Source organism: Apium graveolens, chromosome 10, assembly GCF_009905375.1.
Source record: "Apium graveolens cultivar Ventura chromosome 10, ASM990537v1, whole genome shotgun sequence".
In the NCBI taxonomy this organism is placed as follows: domain Eukaryota; kingdom Viridiplantae; phylum Streptophyta; class Magnoliopsida; order Apiales; family Apiaceae; genus Apium; species Apium graveolens.
Window position 1 is genome coordinate 158,319,099 of NC_133656.1, and position 18,362 is coordinate 158,337,460.

Consider the following 18,362-nt stretch of genomic DNA (forward strand, 5'->3'; position numbering starts at 1 on the left):
CATCTAAGAATGAATGTGACCGTTGTATTGTATCTATATATTTTTTTCATAAAATTAAATCACATTAATTAATTTTGGTATTGTCTAAACTATTCATGACAATATTATTTGACACACTTTTACCTAAACTCGACACCATTTTTTTTCAGTCAAAAATAAAAAATTCAAATCATAAAAAATGGTAAAATAATTTATTTGCTGTGAATCATAAAAATTAATAAAATATATTTTTTTAGCATGCGTAGCGCGCGGGCAAAGATACATAGTATTTAACAAAGGGAACAATGTTGAAAAATTACATGAGATATTTTTTAGTATAAAAATTAGTAATATCTTTGTAAATCTATAATATTCTGTAATTATAATAATACTCTTATATTTTTATATGAATTTATTTTATCACAGGAACTTAGGCGAGCTAATTTTAAGAACATTATTCTCTTTAACAAATATCTCATAAAATGTATATTAAAATATTTAACAAGTTTTTAATGGATAAATTTTAATTGATTAAATTAATATTTTATTTATATACTAAAATATGACATAAAAAATATACTATACATTTCGAATTGGGCATGTATTTCAAAAAGTAAATATATCAAGCTTAAATGAAATATAAATTTTAAGTACACGTAATATGAAAATACCGGTATTCTAAAAATTGGTACTCGGTTCGACTCGGCGAAATTATGAAATAATGAGTACTCGGAGTACACGGAAAGAGTACTCAATTAAAAAATTGGATAAAATAAAATGCTAATTATAATTTCAATATTTATTTAACTTAAAAGTATTTTATAAATAAATGATATACAAAAAAAATTCGAATATTTCAAAAGAGTACTCAATATAAAACTCGAAAATTTTAAATGACCGGTAATTTTTAATTTAGTACGGATTTAACTTGTAATATTTTATAAAGGATATGTAATAAATCATTTTTTTTATTTTGGCTAGTTTTTTACAATCATTTTAGCATTAAAAATACTTAAAATTTATATTTTTTTGTCTGAAACTAATGCATTTATGAGTTTTTTCTTTGAAATATTACTCATTTTTTTCATTTTTTTTTCTTTCAAAACCGAGTTTTTCTGAGTAATCTGAATTTTGTCTGAATTCGAAGTCAAATAAAATTAAATTATATAGAAAATAGGTCCAAGTCCAAGTAATCCGTAGTCTCCAGTTTTAGAAGACAGGAATTACAGAACATGCTATTACTGCGATTTGTAATTCTGTTTTATTCAATAAAATTCTTCATTTCACAAAATAAAATAATAAAAATCCTACAATCTTTAATCTCACACTCACATCCCAAAAGAGGAAAAACACACACACATTTTGCCCATCTAACAGCACCAGATTCTCATCACAAGTGTCACTCATCAAACAACACACAACTTAACTTTCTGTACTACACACAAAATATACACACACACCAAATAAACCCAAAAGGGTTCATTAAAAAAATATACTAAAAATCATCTCCTACAGTACAAGTACTCTCTTCTTTCTCATTTCTCCAGCGTCCGATCTTGTCTCAAAATCAATCAAATCTCCCCCCGCCAAATACAAATCTCTCTCCGCCCCTTTTCAGGTTCCTCTCTCTTCTCAACTGGGTTGCTTTTATTTTCCTCACTTTTTGACTTTTTCATTGTTTATTTTGGGCAGAAATGGCTGATGGTCCAGGTAGTCCAGCTGGTGGGAGTCATGAAAGTGGTGGTGATCAAAGTCCAAGGTCTAGTGTTAGAGAGCAAGATAGGTTCCTTCCGATTGCTAATATTAGTAGGATCATGAAGAAGGCTTTGCCTGCTAATGGAAAGATTGCTAAAGATGCCAAAGATACTGTTCAAGAATGTGTTTCTGAGTTTATTAGCTTCATTACTAGCGAGTAATTCTCTCTCTTTTTTTGGTTTTTGTGTGTGGTTTTGGTTATGCCCTTGTGAAAATCTTGAATTTTAGTGTTTGTTGGTGTTTTGTGTGTCTTTTGTTAAATGTCCTTGTGAAAATCTTGAATTTTGTGTGGATTTTTGAAATGCCTTAAAAATGTTTTATTGTGAATTGTGATATAGTATATGACAAATGCCCTTGCAAAATCATAACTTTAGGGTGTGACTGTGTTTTTGTGTGTGTCAGTTTGCGAATAGTCTTGCAAAAAGCTTAATTTTTGTGTATTTAAGCGCCCGTTTCTAGAAATACCCATGTCAATATCTTGAACTTAGTGTATGATGTGTGTAAATTTAGTACCCTAGTTTGAAGTTTGAGTTTAGTCTTGTAAATTTAGTAATGCTGTTGTGAAATTTTGGAGTTTAGTCTTTGTGAAAATTTAGTAATGCCCTTGTCGAAATTTTGAGGTTAGCTTGTGTCTGATTTTTAGAAAGACCCGTCTGAAATCTTGAGTTTATGTCGTGTTTAATATATAAAGATGAAAGCTTTGACTATCAGTAGAAATGATATGAGGTAACGCATTATGTAGGGCTAGCGACAAGTGTCAGAAAGAGAAGAGGAAGACGATCAATGGCGATGATTTGCTTTGGGCTATGGCCACTCTAGGTTTTGAAGATTACATTGATCCCCTCAAGGCGTACTTAGCTAGGTACAGAGAGGTAATTAGCCACCCTTTTCATTGTATAAAACTTTTAAATCTAATTTGTCTACATCTACAATATACTATTAAGGCATTTGTCTAATTCTTCATATTTATTAAGTTTATATGTAAATACTTATTTGTAATTGTATGGACGACTTCCTAGAGGGGTTGTTTCTTTAGCTATACAAAGGGGTTATTAAGGTTTCTTTATTTGCAATTGTATTGATACCTGATGTACTTACTTCCTTGTTTTTTCTGTGCTCCTACGAGTCTTCTTCATTTTGAGTGTATTTGCCGTCACAAAATTAAGCTGACATGATTTTTTCTCTTCCTATGTATGGTTGATGGTGCGCGAAACCTTTACTGTACAGTTAGAGGTATGTATACATATTAATTTCTCGTCGCTTCACCTATTTATGCTGTGAGCTTCTATTTTTTAGTATTGTAGGATTCTCTCTGATGTGTTGATATTTGTTATACATCTCTCAGGGTGATACTAAAGGATCTGCTAGGGGAGAGGGATCTGCGAAGAAGGATCCAGTTGGAGCTCAGCCTTTAAGTCAACAGGTTCATTTCAAGAGAATACTTTATCAGCATTTCTACTGATTGAATATCTATATTAGCATATTCAATAACTTGGACTGCACTATTTAACACTTCATTATTATCTATTATAATGGCAGTATGCTCATCAAGGTTCCTACACACAAGGCATGGGCTACATGAACTCGCACATTTGAATCTTTGTGTAAGCATCTAGCCATCTGTGTGTGTGTGTGTGAAATATGTATAATTTTTAATGTGTGTGTTTTTATACACAGATCCATGTTGAATTCAATAAAGTTGATGCATAGTATCTTGTTGCAATATTGATATGTTTGTTCACCTGCATCTTTAAAAAATCTAGAAACTTGAGATCTAAATTTCAGAATTAATGATTATTAGCTAAAAGTCTAAAACTTGTAAAGATAAAATATATTAGTAACAGCCGTTGTTGACTTTCCATGCCAAAAACCTACTTCGAAACTTAAATGGATTCTTAAACTAACATTTTCATGTGTGGCGACTCGTGCAGAGAAAATACCTAGTATTGATAGAACGTGTTTTTTTCACCTTTCTCACACTTTCTGTGGTTAACCAAGAATAGGTTATATTGCTATTGGACTTCGCTTGTGCTCACATCCTTTAATAAAATTAGTTTATTCAAGCTCCAGATATGCATGGAGTTGAAGAGTACATCATACTTTCACAAATGTTACAGTGGAATGTTAGGTTCTAGATTGTGTAGAGTTCTTGAATTGAGTATTGTATTTTTCATTTATCATTTTTGCAACTTAGTATTCCTAAGTACCTTTGTGTACATATAATCCATGGACCAGGGGACCACTGCCTAAGAGAGTTAACATTTTATATGCCACATTATGCTCGTGTGCATTTAATTTTGTAGTTGAAATATTGAGTGCACAGTAATCTCAAAGCCTTAATTGCCCTAGACGGCATAAATTGTGACAATTGGAACTTTAACCACTCGAGTTAAAATATATATTAACTTTGGATATAAGTCACCTGTCACCCTCCTGTTGCTTAAATTGTACAACTTTAATATATACGGAGTATGTTTTAAGAGGAAATGGTTCTTGAGTTGGTGGCTCAGGAGTCACCTCTATGTATTTTTCCTATTTTCTTTTATATTTCATAATTCTGTCTCGTTCTTAATAAAAAAAATAAAATTTTTGGCATGACCATACCTAAATAGGATATAAACTGTAAGCACATGAATGGACGCATTGTTACTTGTTGTAGATGGGACGGCAGTGAGAAAAAGGAGTAAGAGACAGAAGTAAACAGGGAACACATCTGCAGATCATCTATTTAAATTTTATTAATGTAATGAGAGCTAACATAAATGAAAAAGAGATGTCGAAAGAGAAGGTGCAACAAAAAGAGACGAATACTATTATTGCTGCCGCAATTTTAATGCGCCAAAAATTCTATCTTAGCTTATGAGCTTACCTATCTTTATTCTAAAAGACCCCAATAGGGTGGTTCTCTTTCCCAGTCTCCCTAATTTTGCAAAGAAAATACCTTTTTAGGCCAAAGATGCCACCTTACTGCTGCTGAGTCCCCACATAGGCACCTCCAATGCCCTGTCCTGCAAAATAACTCAAAAATAGAAGCAGAATGCTCTATTATGAGGCAGCAAAGCAAACCCTTGCAGCCCTGCTTCATAAGGAATGTACGTATTGAAAGCAATTGAAGTGCCCCCCCCCTCATTTAGTAATGATATAAACCAATTAAATATGGACAATAAATTCACTTTTTCAAGATTGGTCACAATAATTATATAGATAACCTATATCATGTGCGTTACCAGCTAAAATTACCATTTTTATGAAATTTTAAGAAATATCTCAACTGGATGCATACTATGTCAAAGTTTTGTGTCTTTAGATGTTCGTTGAGTACAATGGATATACATGCAGCTGCATTCAATTATAGCATCTGAGTCAACAAGGGGTGGGTAAGACAAACACGGTCAAAGATAGATGAAGATATATAGGTTACTGTTATTTTTGGCCCTAACTTTGAATCTATCTATCTGATCCATAAGAGTACTTGACGAGGCTTTATAGAGTTTGCCTATTCTAAGAAGTAGCGAAGAGACTTTACTGGATCTTCTATTTTCCGACTCCTAGTCCTAACTAAGGTCTAAGAGTTTACAACTAAATTTGACCCGAATTTACCGCTGCCATGCTTTTATTAAAATCTCTTGTCCTATTTTTACGGGTAATGGAATTTCAAAAAGAAATTATAAATAATCCTTTTAAGCAGTTGGAGGATGTAAAAAATGTTGCTTACAATTTTTTTTTATATATGGAAAGTAAAATTTACTCCAACTTGATGGGTAAGGGGAAAAGAAAGAAATGAGAGAATTAATTACTCGCAGCATGGATCAAGGGTAATGGTATTTATGTGTACCAAATGTTGAGATTGATCTAAGCAGGGATTATATTTTTAAGTTTTTCACTACAACACTAACTTCCCATAAGACAAATGTGAACTGTGAGTATTTTCTGTAGTAGGAACAGTAGCTACGCTTAAAGTAAAATATTATGTCTCTTCATTACTTTTTGAATGGTATATATGCAATATGCGCAAGGGTAGTAAAGAATATGTCAACCGGATATTATACTATGATTATGGCAGCATTAAATTGTCTCTAGAGAGTCGAACTTCTTTATATCATATTATATTTATTTAGTAATGATAATTCACTTTCTTATTTTATCAGCTAGCCAATTGACTTGTCACACTTCTTTTTGTTGTATCCATTATTTTATAATATTCATTAATCTTGAAGGTTGGAGCTGTAACAATACCTCTGGACTTGAGATTGTGTTGCTGTCAGCTGGAGCTTATCATCTAGTTAATAGCCATGCAAAGGCAATTCATCATTTTCTTTTTAAGGATTTATCCTATTTTCTAAATGTGGTATGTAGATATTGTATGACGTCCATAGTACTCTAGTAGTTATACTGATCAGATGCAAAGCACCTCAGTTTCCTTTCTCCAGAAGCTCCTTTTCTTTAATTATTCGAAGGGAGGAATATGTTTAAGACAAAACAGTTGGATTACCATTAGCTAAACTTGTGAGAAATTTTATGTTATGTACATTTGGATTTTCACATGATATATAGAAATGAAATTCTCAACGTATCAAATTTGCGTAGAATCTATGCATATCGATGTTGGTGCGAAAGGTATGTGCCCTGCTACATTTATGCTAGTGGAAGTACTTGCAAGTTCTGTTGGTTTATTTTAGCAGTTCAATAAGCCGCCTGGATTCGATCCTTATTCCAAATTATCTGCATCATATTGCTCTCCTGTTGCTTTATATAAGTGTTTGCTTGTTGGGTTAGTTGAACGATGAACAGCCTACTGGCATGTCTGGGGTGAGGGAATGGAAAGGCTTTATGTTCCCAATATTGGGGGTGTGAACTTGTGATGGAAGTGATGATGGGTAAAAACTAAAAAGAGTGGAGAAACTATGTTATGTTTAGTGCTATTCACTTCATACTTTTTTCAATTGGTTTACAAAATAGAAAATGTTGGCTCATTGATATCTTTTTTAAAGAAAAAACAAAAGAGGCATTCTCATTAATCATACATAAGGGTCCCCAACAAGAAATTAGATCTCATTGTTATCTTAAAATTTAGGGCAGAATTATATTTCTCAAAAATTTAAATAATTTTTTATTTAGGAAATTTAGACAAAACCAGATACACCAGGGACTTTCTAGCAATTCAATGAGAAGACTGGTTGGACAAATTATAAAATAAAAAACTTACTAATCACTACTCTTATATATTGGATGAACTTGTAAAACTATAAGGTAACATCAACAAATTACTAATAATTTTAATATAATTTGTTGATGTCAACATAATATTTATCCTACATATATGTGAAACTTGGTTTATATTACATCAAAAGAAAACAATGTGATCTTGTCATCCAACGGATGAGATTTGGTCATCCTTAAGTTACTCCAGTGATCTATAAATAGAAGTAGTAATAAAATTAATAATATTATTATTAAATAATAAAAGACAATTAATCAAGTCACACCCACCCATTTCTCACGCCTTGCCTTTCTACTTATTTGCATGGTTACTTTTCATCTTCTCCCTCCTCTGTTTGATCTACTTTCCTTTTACTTTGTCCCCTTTCTTTTTCCTCACTTGTCAGTTCTCACTCATGTGTGCATGGCTAAGCCTGTTCAACAACCTCATCACTGTTCAGAAGGTATACAAATTTAATACTCATAAATTCCCTTTTTTACGAATTACAGAATTAATTATCAGTAGCTAGCTTTAGTTTACATTCATTCGCTGTCAGTCTCACAGATTATTAGAATTGCTACTTATTCAAGTAGAGTCTGCAGACTGCAGTACAGCAACATATTTTATGAAGATGAAGATGAGCTTAACAGATTCCCTAAATTTGTTCTATTTCCGACAACAATGTTTCCACTCTATACATATGTTTAATCTTGTTAAATCAATTCTGTCAATTCATGAACCAAAGAATAAGATCCATGTCAAACAGAATGTGAATGTTGGCCATACATCATCATCTTCAGGTATAATGTTGTGCATAAGTTTTAATCTGAATTACATGATTACATCTCTTTACTTTTTGGCAGGTCAGTACATAACATACGCCTATGCAAAAGGTATTTATCCACAGGGGTCATTGATTTACTTTTTATCTGTTTCATTTTATTCTAATTTTTCGCAAACTGCATCAGAGTTCCTTTTAAGTGACATTGCAAGTCTACAGCATAACAAGGAGGATCTCTAAGTTCCAACGGAGTGATATTTTTTCAAAAATAATACTAAGAAATAAAGGCCTCACCGGCCAGGTAAGATAACCTTCAGCATTTAGCTGTCGTATTGTTTCCCTGTTCTATTTCTATGTTTCTGTCTCTGTATATTGTCTTGTTTCATTATCTTCCCTTCCAGAATGTTCATAAAGATATTTCATTTGTACTTCACTCGATTTCACACAACTAGCCATATGTTATATTGTTTACAGATATGATCTGATGCACTTCTTTGGTTTCGTAATGCTGTGCATGCATATTTGCCTAATGTCTCAAACCTCTATGATGTTTTGGAATTTCCGGTTAGCAGTGAAGTGTTAAACTGGAATTATATGAATTAGCTATGACTTGTGACTTTATATTGTTTATGTTACTTGTGACTCACAACATTATACACTATCATCTTTCTCGCAGTTCTAATCAAATGGCGAGAGATTATAATGGATCGCCAAAGCCTCATCACCTGGAATCAAATAGGAAGCGTCTCACTTGGATACTAGCCGTGAGTGCATTATGCATTTTGTTTTACGTTTTGGGGGCTTGGCAGATTAGTTCAAAACCTTTAATAAATCGATCCGAGATGTTCAAAAAACCTGATTGTGATAATGTTGAGTCATCCGAAGCTGAAGCTGGTGGAGCTAGTTCAAGCTCCAGCTTATCATCAGAAGCAGCTCTTGACTTTGAAAGCCATCATCAATTAGTAGTTAACAATTCTGAAAAAGAAGAGGCTCAAAATTTTCCACCATGTGATATGTCTTTTAGCGAGTACACTCCATGTCAAGATCGACCTAGGGGAAGGAAATTTAGCCGTGAAATGCATAAATATAGAGAGCGACATTGCCCCCCCAAGGAAGAGATGCTTCGTTGTTTGATACCTGCCCCACCTAACTATAAGCAACCATTCAAATGGCCCGAAAGCAGAGACTATGCATGGTTTGATAACATCCCCCACAAAGAGCTCAGTGTTGAGAAGGCTATCCAACACTGGATACAAGTTGAAGGTGATCGCTTTAGGTTCCCAGGTGGAGGAACCATGTTCATGAATGGAGCAGATGCTTACATTGATGACATTAATGCGATCATCCCCAATTTTACTAACGGCAGCATAAGAACCGCAATTGATACAGGCTGTGGAGTAAGTGCATTAATAGATTCATGATGACATTCATATATACCTATGCACATGATTACGGAGCATGATCATATTATAAAGATAATATGTAGAGTCTTCAAAATTATAATTTTGATCTGTTTCGTGACAAGATTTTTCGTCAATATGAACTTTGTAAATTTTAAGGTTGCTAGCTTTGGAGCTTTTCTTTTGAAGAGAGACATGCTTCCAATGTCGTTTGCTCCAAGAGATACACATGAAGCACAAGTTTGGTTTGCTTTGGAACGCGGTGTTCCTGCCATGCTTGGCATCATGGGCTCACAGAGACTTCCATATCCAGCAAGAGCTTTTGATATGGCACATTGTTCTCGTTGCTTGATTCCCTGGTCTGAGTATGGTTAGTTAATCTTTGCTTTTTCTATACATAGTGACCAATTTCGAGTAAATAAGGAGTAAGGCCTAGCATCTATGGTCGTTCGATGCTTGATAGATTACAAGCAACACTACATATCCACATAAATAGCTGCTGGAGATCACAATTTTAATATTTCATAGGTATTCATAAAAAAATTCTTTGTTCACGCAGATGGACTGTATATGATCGAATTGGATAGAATTTTGAGACCAGGTGGCTATTGGATACTATCTGGTCCTCCAATTCGTTGGGCAAGATACTGGAAAGGTTGGGAAAGAACCAAGGAAGATTTAAAACACGAGCAAGATACAATTGAGGATTTTGCCAAGCGCATGTGCTGGAAGAAAGTACACGAAAGGGGTGACATCGCAGTGTGGCAAAAACCCTTCAACCACATTGAGTGTGTGAAGAATAGAAAAACCTTTAAAAAACCCCATATGTGCAAATCAGAAAATGCTGATGCAGCTTGGTATGTTTAACTTTGAGTCATTATTTAGCGCAATTAGCAAGTAATCTTCTCATTTTTCCGATGTACTTATATGCGCACATATGCTAAACCAAATAAGGTATAAAGACATGGAAGCTTGCATTACTCCTCTTCCAGAGGCAAAAAACACGAATGAGATTGCAGGCGGTGCACTCAAGAAATGGCCAGAGCGTGCATTTGCAGTTCCTCCAAGAATTATCAGCGGTTCGTTGCCTGGCATCACAGAAACGAAATTTAGAGAAGATAATAAAGCATGGACAGGCCGCATGGCACTTTATGATCGTGTTGTGAATCCCTTACGCCAAGGTCAATACCGAAATATAATGGACATGAATGCTTACTTGGGAGGCTTTGCAGCAGCTTTGTTAAAGTATCCAGTGTGGGTAATGAATGTAGTCCCTGCAAGTTCAGATATTAACACTCTGGGAGTGATATATGAAAGAGGTTTTATTGGTACATATCAAGATTGGTGCGAAGCATTTTCAACATATCCAAGAACATATGATCTCATTCATGCAGGTGGTGTTTTTAGCATATATCAGGACAGGTATGTACCTGAATTACGACATACAAAAACATGGTATAAATTAATTTGTCCTAAATGAATGTTTATTAGTAGTGCTACTACTACTAATAATAACCATTTTCTGTTTGTGAAGGTGTGACATTACGGACATCCTGCTGGAAATGGACAGAATCCTAAGACCAGAAGGGACTGTTATATTCAGAGATGGAGTGGAAGTCCTTTTGAAGATCAAGAGCATAGCAGATAGAATGAGGTGGAAGAGCCGCATACTGGACCATGAAAGTGGCCCTTATAATCCAGAAAAGATTTTGCTTAGTGTCAAAAGTTACTGGACCGGTGATAGTGATACTAAGCCGAAACAATAATCATGGAACACTTTCACCCCTGCATTAGACTACAATAAGTCTGTAATTCATACTTCCTTCTTTCTCCGTGATTACATATATACGAATGGGACTAATAAGCAATCGCTGAACCTTGTAAAGCAGCAGCAACATGAAGGAAATAAATCCAGTTTAGGGAATCGATAGCAAGATGCAATACTTAGGATCTTAATGCAGTGAATTAGAGAGTTAGTTATTGTTGTAACTAGATACTGTTTCTTAGATGGTTAGTTTGTCAACACAGTTGCATTACTTGTTTGTGTTTTGTACTTTGAGATTTTCGCAAGCTTAATGTAGTAGCAATAAATGTGTTCATCGACGTCTGTACCTCAACTTCATATCTGATCAAAAGATAATTGTAATTGTAGTTGTTACCCAGATTTCACTTCAGCTGATTTTTGTCTGTAAACATCTTCTTCTTTCTATAAAAGAACAAATAATCAATTAGCTAATGCATGCCACAGTCTATATTTAGATGTCTAACATTGGGGACATCTGTTTGTAACATATTTACATTGTTAATGCTACTTCCCCTGAATCTGGTACTAGTAATATCTTAAAAAAGTGACATGATTCTTTTAGTATTAAATCTTTTTCCTTCTGTTTGTATTACGATAATCAAAGACGAATGATGCATGCCCGAAAGAAATGAGCTCTTATGCCGTTAGTTTAATTAGCCAAGAAGTGAGCGCATTTTGTTACAGTGGCTGATATGGCTGAATCATAAACTTGCTGCTGTTGACTTCTGTAAGGGACCTTCTAGTTGTTGCTCCTAGATTGTGTGCTACACCTGTTCACGCTAATGTCATCAAGCTTCTCCTTTTTTGCTCTGATTGAGTATCAACTGCATACCTAGCGGATATCATTCTTCTCTCGGTAACTAGAGGTCGAGGGTTCCTCTCAGTAGGATATAAATTTAAATATTATTAGTTTATGGGGTTCAAATGCTCAACTCAATTGTTCTTAAAGAAAACTAAAAGACATTGATGAACATAGATTCAAGCAGAGATTCAGTTACAAGACCACAAGTTGTTCCACCATTCTATTTCTAATCTCTCTCTCAATAATGCCATATACAAGTTTTATCACTTGTACCGGTAACTGTCTAACAGAATCATAAACTGAATTTACATATTGGCCTTAGTAAACAGTCATATTCCTCATTTGCCCTTGCACTGTCATACTCTCAATTCTCCGTTGCTTAGAGATGCACAAAAGACCCACCAGACCGAGTTTTGACCGGACCGGGCTTTTCGGACTTTTACTTTAACCGGGCAGGGCTTTCCGAAAATGTTAAAGCCCGTTTGGGCCCTCGAGGCGAGCCTAACCGAGCTTTATTTTCGGGCCAGATCGGATCGGACCGGGTTTTTTTCTAATTTAAATCGGATCGAGTATTATTAGAGATTCTGAAGAATACATGTGTTAGCAACTAGATCATCGTAAAAATGTAAGTTTACATGGAATATTTTATGAAAATATTATTTCGTTGAAAACATTTAAGTTCGGCAAAAAATAAACATGTTTATATAATATATTTTATCATTGTTACTATGATATCATTGTTATGATAACAATGATATCCAAATATTCATAACAATGATATCCAAATATATCTAGTGTACTTATTATATCTTCTTTCATTATTTATGCAACGAAGTATATAAATAATATTATTAATCACAAATATGTAAATATATATGTGTTTAAAGTATTATTTATATTTATAGTAAATGTGAATTTATAAATATATAAGAAAATATATTAGAATAATCATATTATAACCGGACTTTTTCGGGCTTTTAATCGGGCCGGGCCGGGCTGAAGCCCGGGCTTTTAACCGGGTCGGGCCGGGCCGGGCTTTGCCTAAAAATATAGGGCTCGTCGAGGCCTGAAGCCCGGGTCGGGACCGGGCCGGGCTTTGACCGGGCCGGGCATGACCGGGTTTTGACCGGATCGAGCCGGGCCAGATTTTCGGTCCCGGTCTTTTTGTGCATCTCTACTTTGGCTAAACATCAAGCTTGGAAACCTGCATTCCCAGCTTAGACAACAAGTAAGCATGTTGCTTAGCAGTAAGTTGCTTAGTAAATACATCAGCCACCCGTGCATATGATAAAACATATCTAGGCATAATGTCACCAGTCTTGACCTTATCTCGAATGTAATGACAATCAATCTCCACATGCTTGGTACGTTTATAAAGAACTGGGTTGGCTGCAATTGCCAATACTGCCTGATTATCACAATTCAGAACTGTAGCAGGCAAGTCGTTCAATCCCATGTCTTTAAGTAATGCAGTGAGCCATGTGACTTCACAAGTAGCCAAGGCCATAGCCCTGTACTCAGCTTCTGCACTCGAACGAGTAACCACAAATTGTTTCTTGGTCTTCCAGGACAAAGGTGAAACTCTCAGCATAATACAATATCCAGAAGTGGAGCGTCTAGAAAACAAACAACTAGCCCAATCTGAGTCACAATATGCTCTGAGTTGAGCTGCAGACCGACTAACCAATAAAATGCCCTGACCTGTATCACCAGCCAAATACCTCAACAACTTCTATGTTGCATCCATATATTCAGTGGTAGGCTGCTGCATATATTAAGCAAATATATGTACAGCATACACTATATTAGGTCTATTCACAGTCAGATATATCAATTTTCCCATGATTTTCTGATACACTTGCACATCTTGCAAAGGCTCACCTGTGTCAGGTGCTAACTTCAGTCGTGTATCCATTGGCAACTTACTAGGTTTAGCTTCAAATAGGTGATTTTCCTTAAGTAGATCCAGTAAACACTTTTTCTGAAACACAAAAAAACCATCTGATGATCTAGTAATTTCTAGTCCCAAGAAGTATCTGACTTCCCCCAAATCTTCCATGTGAAAGTTAGCTGATAGCATGTTTTTAAGCCAAGTGACAACATCAGTGGAATTACCTGCTATAAGTAAATCATCCACATAAACTAAAGTAACCACAATAGTTATTTGTGTGACCTTGGTAAACAAACTGTAGTCAGCCTTGGACTGTAGAAAGCCATTTTCCAACAAGGTATTAGATAGCTTGCTAAACCAACACCGTGGAGCCTGTTTTAAACCATATAAACTTTTGACAAGTTTACATACCAATCTATGACCACATGCATCTGTGAAAACTGAATTGACAGCTCCAGAAACTGAAATTCTACTACCCCAACCAGTGTAACCCTGAGAAAAGCTCATGAACACCTCTTATGTCAAATCTCCATGTAGAAAAGTGTTTGTTACATCCATTTGTAATGTTGCCCAGTTTTGAATAGCAACAACAGCTAATAATGTTCTCACTGTTGCCATTTTGGCAACAGGAGCAAAAGTTTCTCCATAATCAACACCTTGTTGTTGTTTGCATCCTAATGTAACCAGCCTACAGATTGCACAAAAGGCCCGTCGGGCCGGGTTTTAACCGGGCCTTAAAAAGCCCGTACTTTGACCGGGGTCGGGCTTTTCGGGCTTTGACTTTGACCGGGCTGGGCAGAGCTGGGCTTTCCGAAAATATCAGAGCCCGTTTGGGACCTCGAGGCGGGCCTCATCGTGCTTTTTTTCGGGCCAGATCGGATCGGGTCGGGCTTTTTTCTAATTTAAATCGGATCAAGTTTTATTAGAGATCCTGAAGACTACATATGTTAGCAACTAGATCATCATAAAAATGTATTAGTTTGTATGAAATATTTTATAAAAACATTACTTCGTTGAAAATATTTAAGTTTGGCAAAAAATAAACATGTTTATAGAATAATATATTTTATCAATGTTATCCAAATATGTATAGTGTACTTACTATTTTTTCTTTCATTAATCCTGCAATAAAGTATATGAATAATATTATGAATCATGAATATGTAAATATATATGTGTTTAAAGTATTATTTATATTTATAATAAATGTAAATTTATAAATATATAAGAAAATATATTAGAATAATCAGATTTTAACCGGGCTTTTAATCGGGTCGGGGCAAAGACTGGGCCGGGCCGAAGCCCGAGCTTTTAACTAGGGCGGGTCGGACCGGGCCGGACCGGGCCGGGCCTGGCCGAAGTCCGGGCTTTTAACCGGGCCAAGTAGGGTCGGGTTTTGCCTACAAATATAGGGCACGTCGAGGCCCTAATCTCGGGCCGGGACCGGGCCGGGCTTGACCGAGTTTTGACCAGATCGGGCCGAGCCAAATTTTCGGGCCCGGGCTTTTTGTGCATCTATAAACCAGCCTGCTCTTGAACCTTTCAATAGCTCCACAAGGCTTGAATTTAGTTTTATATAGCCACTTACAACCTATGGCCACCTTGCCTGCAGTAACGGTTCAAGTTTATCAGAAGTATGTGATGGATTAGCCGAAAAAACAGGCATCCGAAAGCTTTCAATTCACTATAATCAGGTGGTTTTTTATACAAAACCTCGTAAGGAGACTTGTTACCAAGAACTGATGATGGCAATCTGTTCATAATATGAACTGGGGTCAAGACACACTCACCCCAAAATTCATTGCTTAATCCTGATTGAAATTTTAAGGCTCTGGCCATTTCTAAAATGTATATGTGCCTCTGTTCAACCCTGCCATTTTGTTGCGGCTTAAAAGGAACTGAGGTTTGATGTAAAATACCTTTTACAGGCCTGATCTTGAAATTCCAGTGCATTATCAGTTCTCAGAATTTTGATAGAGCTATTAAAATGTGTAGCAACATAAACATAGAAAGCTTTTAAATCCTACAAGAATTCAGATTTAAATTGTAACAAGTAAACCCACACCATCCTAGAGTGATCATCCACCAGAGTAAAAAAATATCTATATTTCCCTCTGGTATTTACTCTATATGGCCCCCAGATATCAGCATGTACCAACTCAAAACCAGATTCAGCATGTGATGAACTTAGTTCAAAAGGCAATTTGACAAACCTAGCCATTGGGCAAGTCACACACACATGTGTAGGAACAGTCTGCACTTGCTGTTTGATCTCTGAAATTAATATTTTCAACATTGGAGCATGTCCCAATCGATTGTGCCAAAATTCATAAACAGATTTCCTTGCTATAATATTGTTGCACTCCTTATGATCTTGACTAGATAAGTAATACAGACCATTCTTCAAGATACCAGTTCCTCTCACTTCATTGGTTGCAAACTTTAAAATCAAGCATTTATCTGGATAGAACATTACTTGACATTCATTATCCTGAGCCAATTTATGTTAAACTGTGGAACATACAGCACTCCAGAGAGTGTTAAACCATTACTCAAATATACATCACCAATATGTGATATAGCAGTTGTTGCCCCTGTAGCTAATTTGATTGTAGGACGAGTTGTCATTATTTTGACATAAGTGAGTAGACTCAAGGTTGCAGTCATATGATATGTGGCTCCTGAGTCTATTATCCACTCTCTTCAGTTTCAGAAACACCATTTACAGTCTCCACAGAATTACAGATCACCAGACTAGTGTTATAAACAACCATTCCCGGAAAAGGACTATCAAGTTCTACCTCGTCTTCCTTTTGTACTGGCAACAACCTAAGCAACTATTCAAATTGTTTGGCTGAAAACATCACATTGTTATCTTCAATTAAGCTCTCTTGAGCAACCACATTATTCACCAACTTTGCATTTCCTGAATTTCTACTAGAACTTCTACTTCCTGAATTTTTATTTTCTTGCCATTTACCAACGCGCATAGTTTTATTTGACACAAACTTCTTATGCTTAGTATGCCACTTTGGATATCCAATTATCCTCCAACAGTTGGACTTAGTGTGACCTTTTACTCCACATTCAAAACATCTCTCAGGAGAAGTTTCAGAATTATTTCCTTTACTATACACTGTCGTTATCTCATAGCTAGTATTATCTGTTAGGAGTTGTCCCACATCGTTTGTGGGAGGGGCAGTTTGCTAGAATATAAGCAGCCAGACAACTTCAATTAGAATGAGGCCTTTTGGGAGGTGCCCAAAAACAAATCCGTGCGGGCTCAGCCCAAAGTGGACAATATCATACTAATGTAGAGTTAGGCATGCTCAGCAAGCCCAACAAGTGGTATTAGAGCTTCAGGTTATAAACGGTTCATAACAATCTCAGATGGGCTCCAGAAGTGATCTAGGAAGAGGCAGACGGGCTTGCCCCAGAATGGGCTCAAGGAAAAGGCAAACGGGCCTTCCAGTATGGGCCTAGGGGGAGCAGGTAGCCAGATGGACTTTCAGTATAGGTCGAGAGGGAGCCTGGTCACACTGAAGGAGGCAGAATCGACAGGTGTCGGGCCCGATGTGTGAAGGGGGAGATTGTTAGGAGTTGTCCCACATTGTTTGTGGGAGGGGCAGTTTGTTAGAATATAAGCAGCCAGCTAACTCCAATTAGAATGATGCCTTTTGGGAGGTGCCCAAAAATAAATCCGTGCGGGCTTGGCCCAAAGCGGACAATATCATACTAATGTGGAGTTAGACCTGCTCAGCAAGCCCAACAAGTGGTATCAGAGCTATGGTTGAAACGGTCCATAACAATCTCAGATGGGCTCTAGAAGTGACCTAGGAAGAGGCAGATGGGCTTGCCCCAGAATGAGCTCAAGGAAAAGGCAGATGGGCCTTCCAATATGGGCCTAGGGGGAGTAGATAGCCATATAGACTTTCGGGAGCAGATAGCCAGATGGACTTTCAGTATGGGTCGAGAGGGAGCCTGGTCACACTGAAGGAGGCAGAATCGACAGGTGTCGGGCCCGATGTGTGAAGGGGGAGATTGTTAGGAGTTGTCCCACATCGTTTGTGGGAGGGGCAGTTTGCTAGAATATAAGCAGCCAGCTAACTCCAATTAGAATGAGGCCTTTTGGGAGGTGCCCAAAAACAAATTCGTGCGGGCTCGGCCCAAAGTGGACAATATCATACTAATGTGGAGTTAGGCCTGCTCAGCAAGCCCAACAAGTGGTATCAGAGCTTCAGGTTGTAACGGTCCATAATAATCTCAGATGGGCTCCAGAAGTGACCTAGGAAAGAGGCAGATGGGCTTGCCCCAGAAAGGGCTCAAGGAAAAGGCAGACGGGCATTCCAGTATGGGCCTAGGGGAGCAGATAGCCAGATGGACTTTCAGTATGGGTCGAGGGGGAGCCTGGTCACACTGAAGAAGGCAGAATTGACAGATGTCGGGCCCGATATGTGAAGGGGAAGATTGTTAGGAGTTGTCCCACATCGTTTGTGGGAGGGGCAGTTTGCTAGAATATAAGCAGCCAGATAACTCCAATTAGTATGAGGCCTTTTGGGAGGTGCCCAAAAACAAACCCGTGCGGGCTAGGCCCAAAGCGGACAATATCATACTAATGTGGAGTTAGGCCTGCTCAGCAAGCCCAACAAGTGGTATCAGAACTTCAGGTTATAAACGGTCCATAACAATCTTAGATGGGCTCCAGAAGTGATCTAGGAAGAGGCAGATGGGCTTGTGTAATATCCCATAT

General features: G+C 36.7%; 2 protein-coding genes across 6 annotated transcripts; both read left to right on the forward strand.

Annotated features, from left to right (window-relative positions):
- The first annotated feature begins 1,389 nt into the window (after nt 1-1,389).
- On the forward strand, nt 1,390-6,303 carry LOC141693034 (nuclear transcription factor Y subunit B-1-like). Its single transcript, XM_074498015.1, has 7 exons — nt 1,390-1,597; nt 1,672-1,891; nt 2,477-2,606; nt 2,962-2,967; nt 3,080-3,157; nt 3,274-3,338; nt 5,952-6,303. The coding sequence occupies exons 2-6, from the start codon at nt 1,674-1,676 to the stop codon at nt 3,328-3,330; spliced, it is 489 nt and encodes a 162-aa protein (XP_074354116.1). The 5' UTR covers nt 1,390-1,597; nt 1,672-1,673; the 3' UTR covers nt 3,331-3,338; nt 5,952-6,303.
- Nucleotides 6,304-7,255: 952 nt separating this feature from the next.
- Nucleotides 7,256-11,218, forward strand: LOC141693972 (putative methyltransferase PMT18). Of its 5 annotated transcripts, none has more exons than XM_074499169.1 (8): nt 7,256-7,397; nt 7,798-7,827; nt 7,903-8,016; nt 8,392-9,112; nt 9,275-9,485; nt 9,675-9,972; nt 10,070-10,537; nt 10,650-11,218. In XM_074499169.1, the coding sequence occupies exons 4-8, from the start codon at nt 8,402-8,404 to the stop codon at nt 10,879-10,881; spliced, it is 1,920 nt and encodes a 639-aa protein (XP_074355270.1). In that variant the 5' UTR covers nt 7,256-7,397; nt 7,798-7,827; nt 7,903-8,016; nt 8,392-8,401; the 3' UTR covers nt 10,882-11,218. The 5 variants fall into 5 exon arrangements, with proteins under 5 accessions (XP_074355270.1, XP_074355275.1, XP_074355272.1 ...); XM_074499174.1 differs by having other exon boundaries at nt 7,935-8,016; XM_074499172.1 differs by having other exon boundaries at nt 7,260-7,734.
- Nucleotides 11,219-18,362: the final 7,144 nt, after the last annotated feature.

Excerpts from the sequence above, each read along its gene's own strand:
- LOC141693034 (XM_074498015.1), top strand. The coding sequence starts at position 1,674 with ATGGCTGATGGTCCAGGTAGTCCAGCTGGTGGGAGTCATGAAAGTGGT. Across the intron at positions 1,892-2,476 it reads ATTAGCTTCATTACTAGCGA|GGCTAGCGACAAGTGTCAGA; the intron begins GTAATTCTCTCT and ends CGCATTATGTAG. Across the intron at positions 3,158-3,273 it reads CTCAGCCTTTAAGTCAACAG|TATGCTCATCAAGGTTCCTA; the intron begins GTTCATTTCAAG and ends TTATAATGGCAG.
- LOC141693972 (XM_074499169.1), top strand. The coding sequence starts at position 8,402 with ATGGCGAGAGATTATAATGGATCGCCAAAGCCTCATCACCTGGAATCA. Across the intron at positions 9,113-9,274 it reads CAATTGATACAGGCTGTGGA|GTTGCTAGCTTTGGAGCTTT; the intron begins GTAAGTGCATTA and ends GTAAATTTTAAG. Across the intron at positions 9,486-9,674 it reads GATTCCCTGGTCTGAGTATG|ATGGACTGTATATGATCGAA; the intron begins GTTAGTTAATCT and ends TTGTTCACGCAG.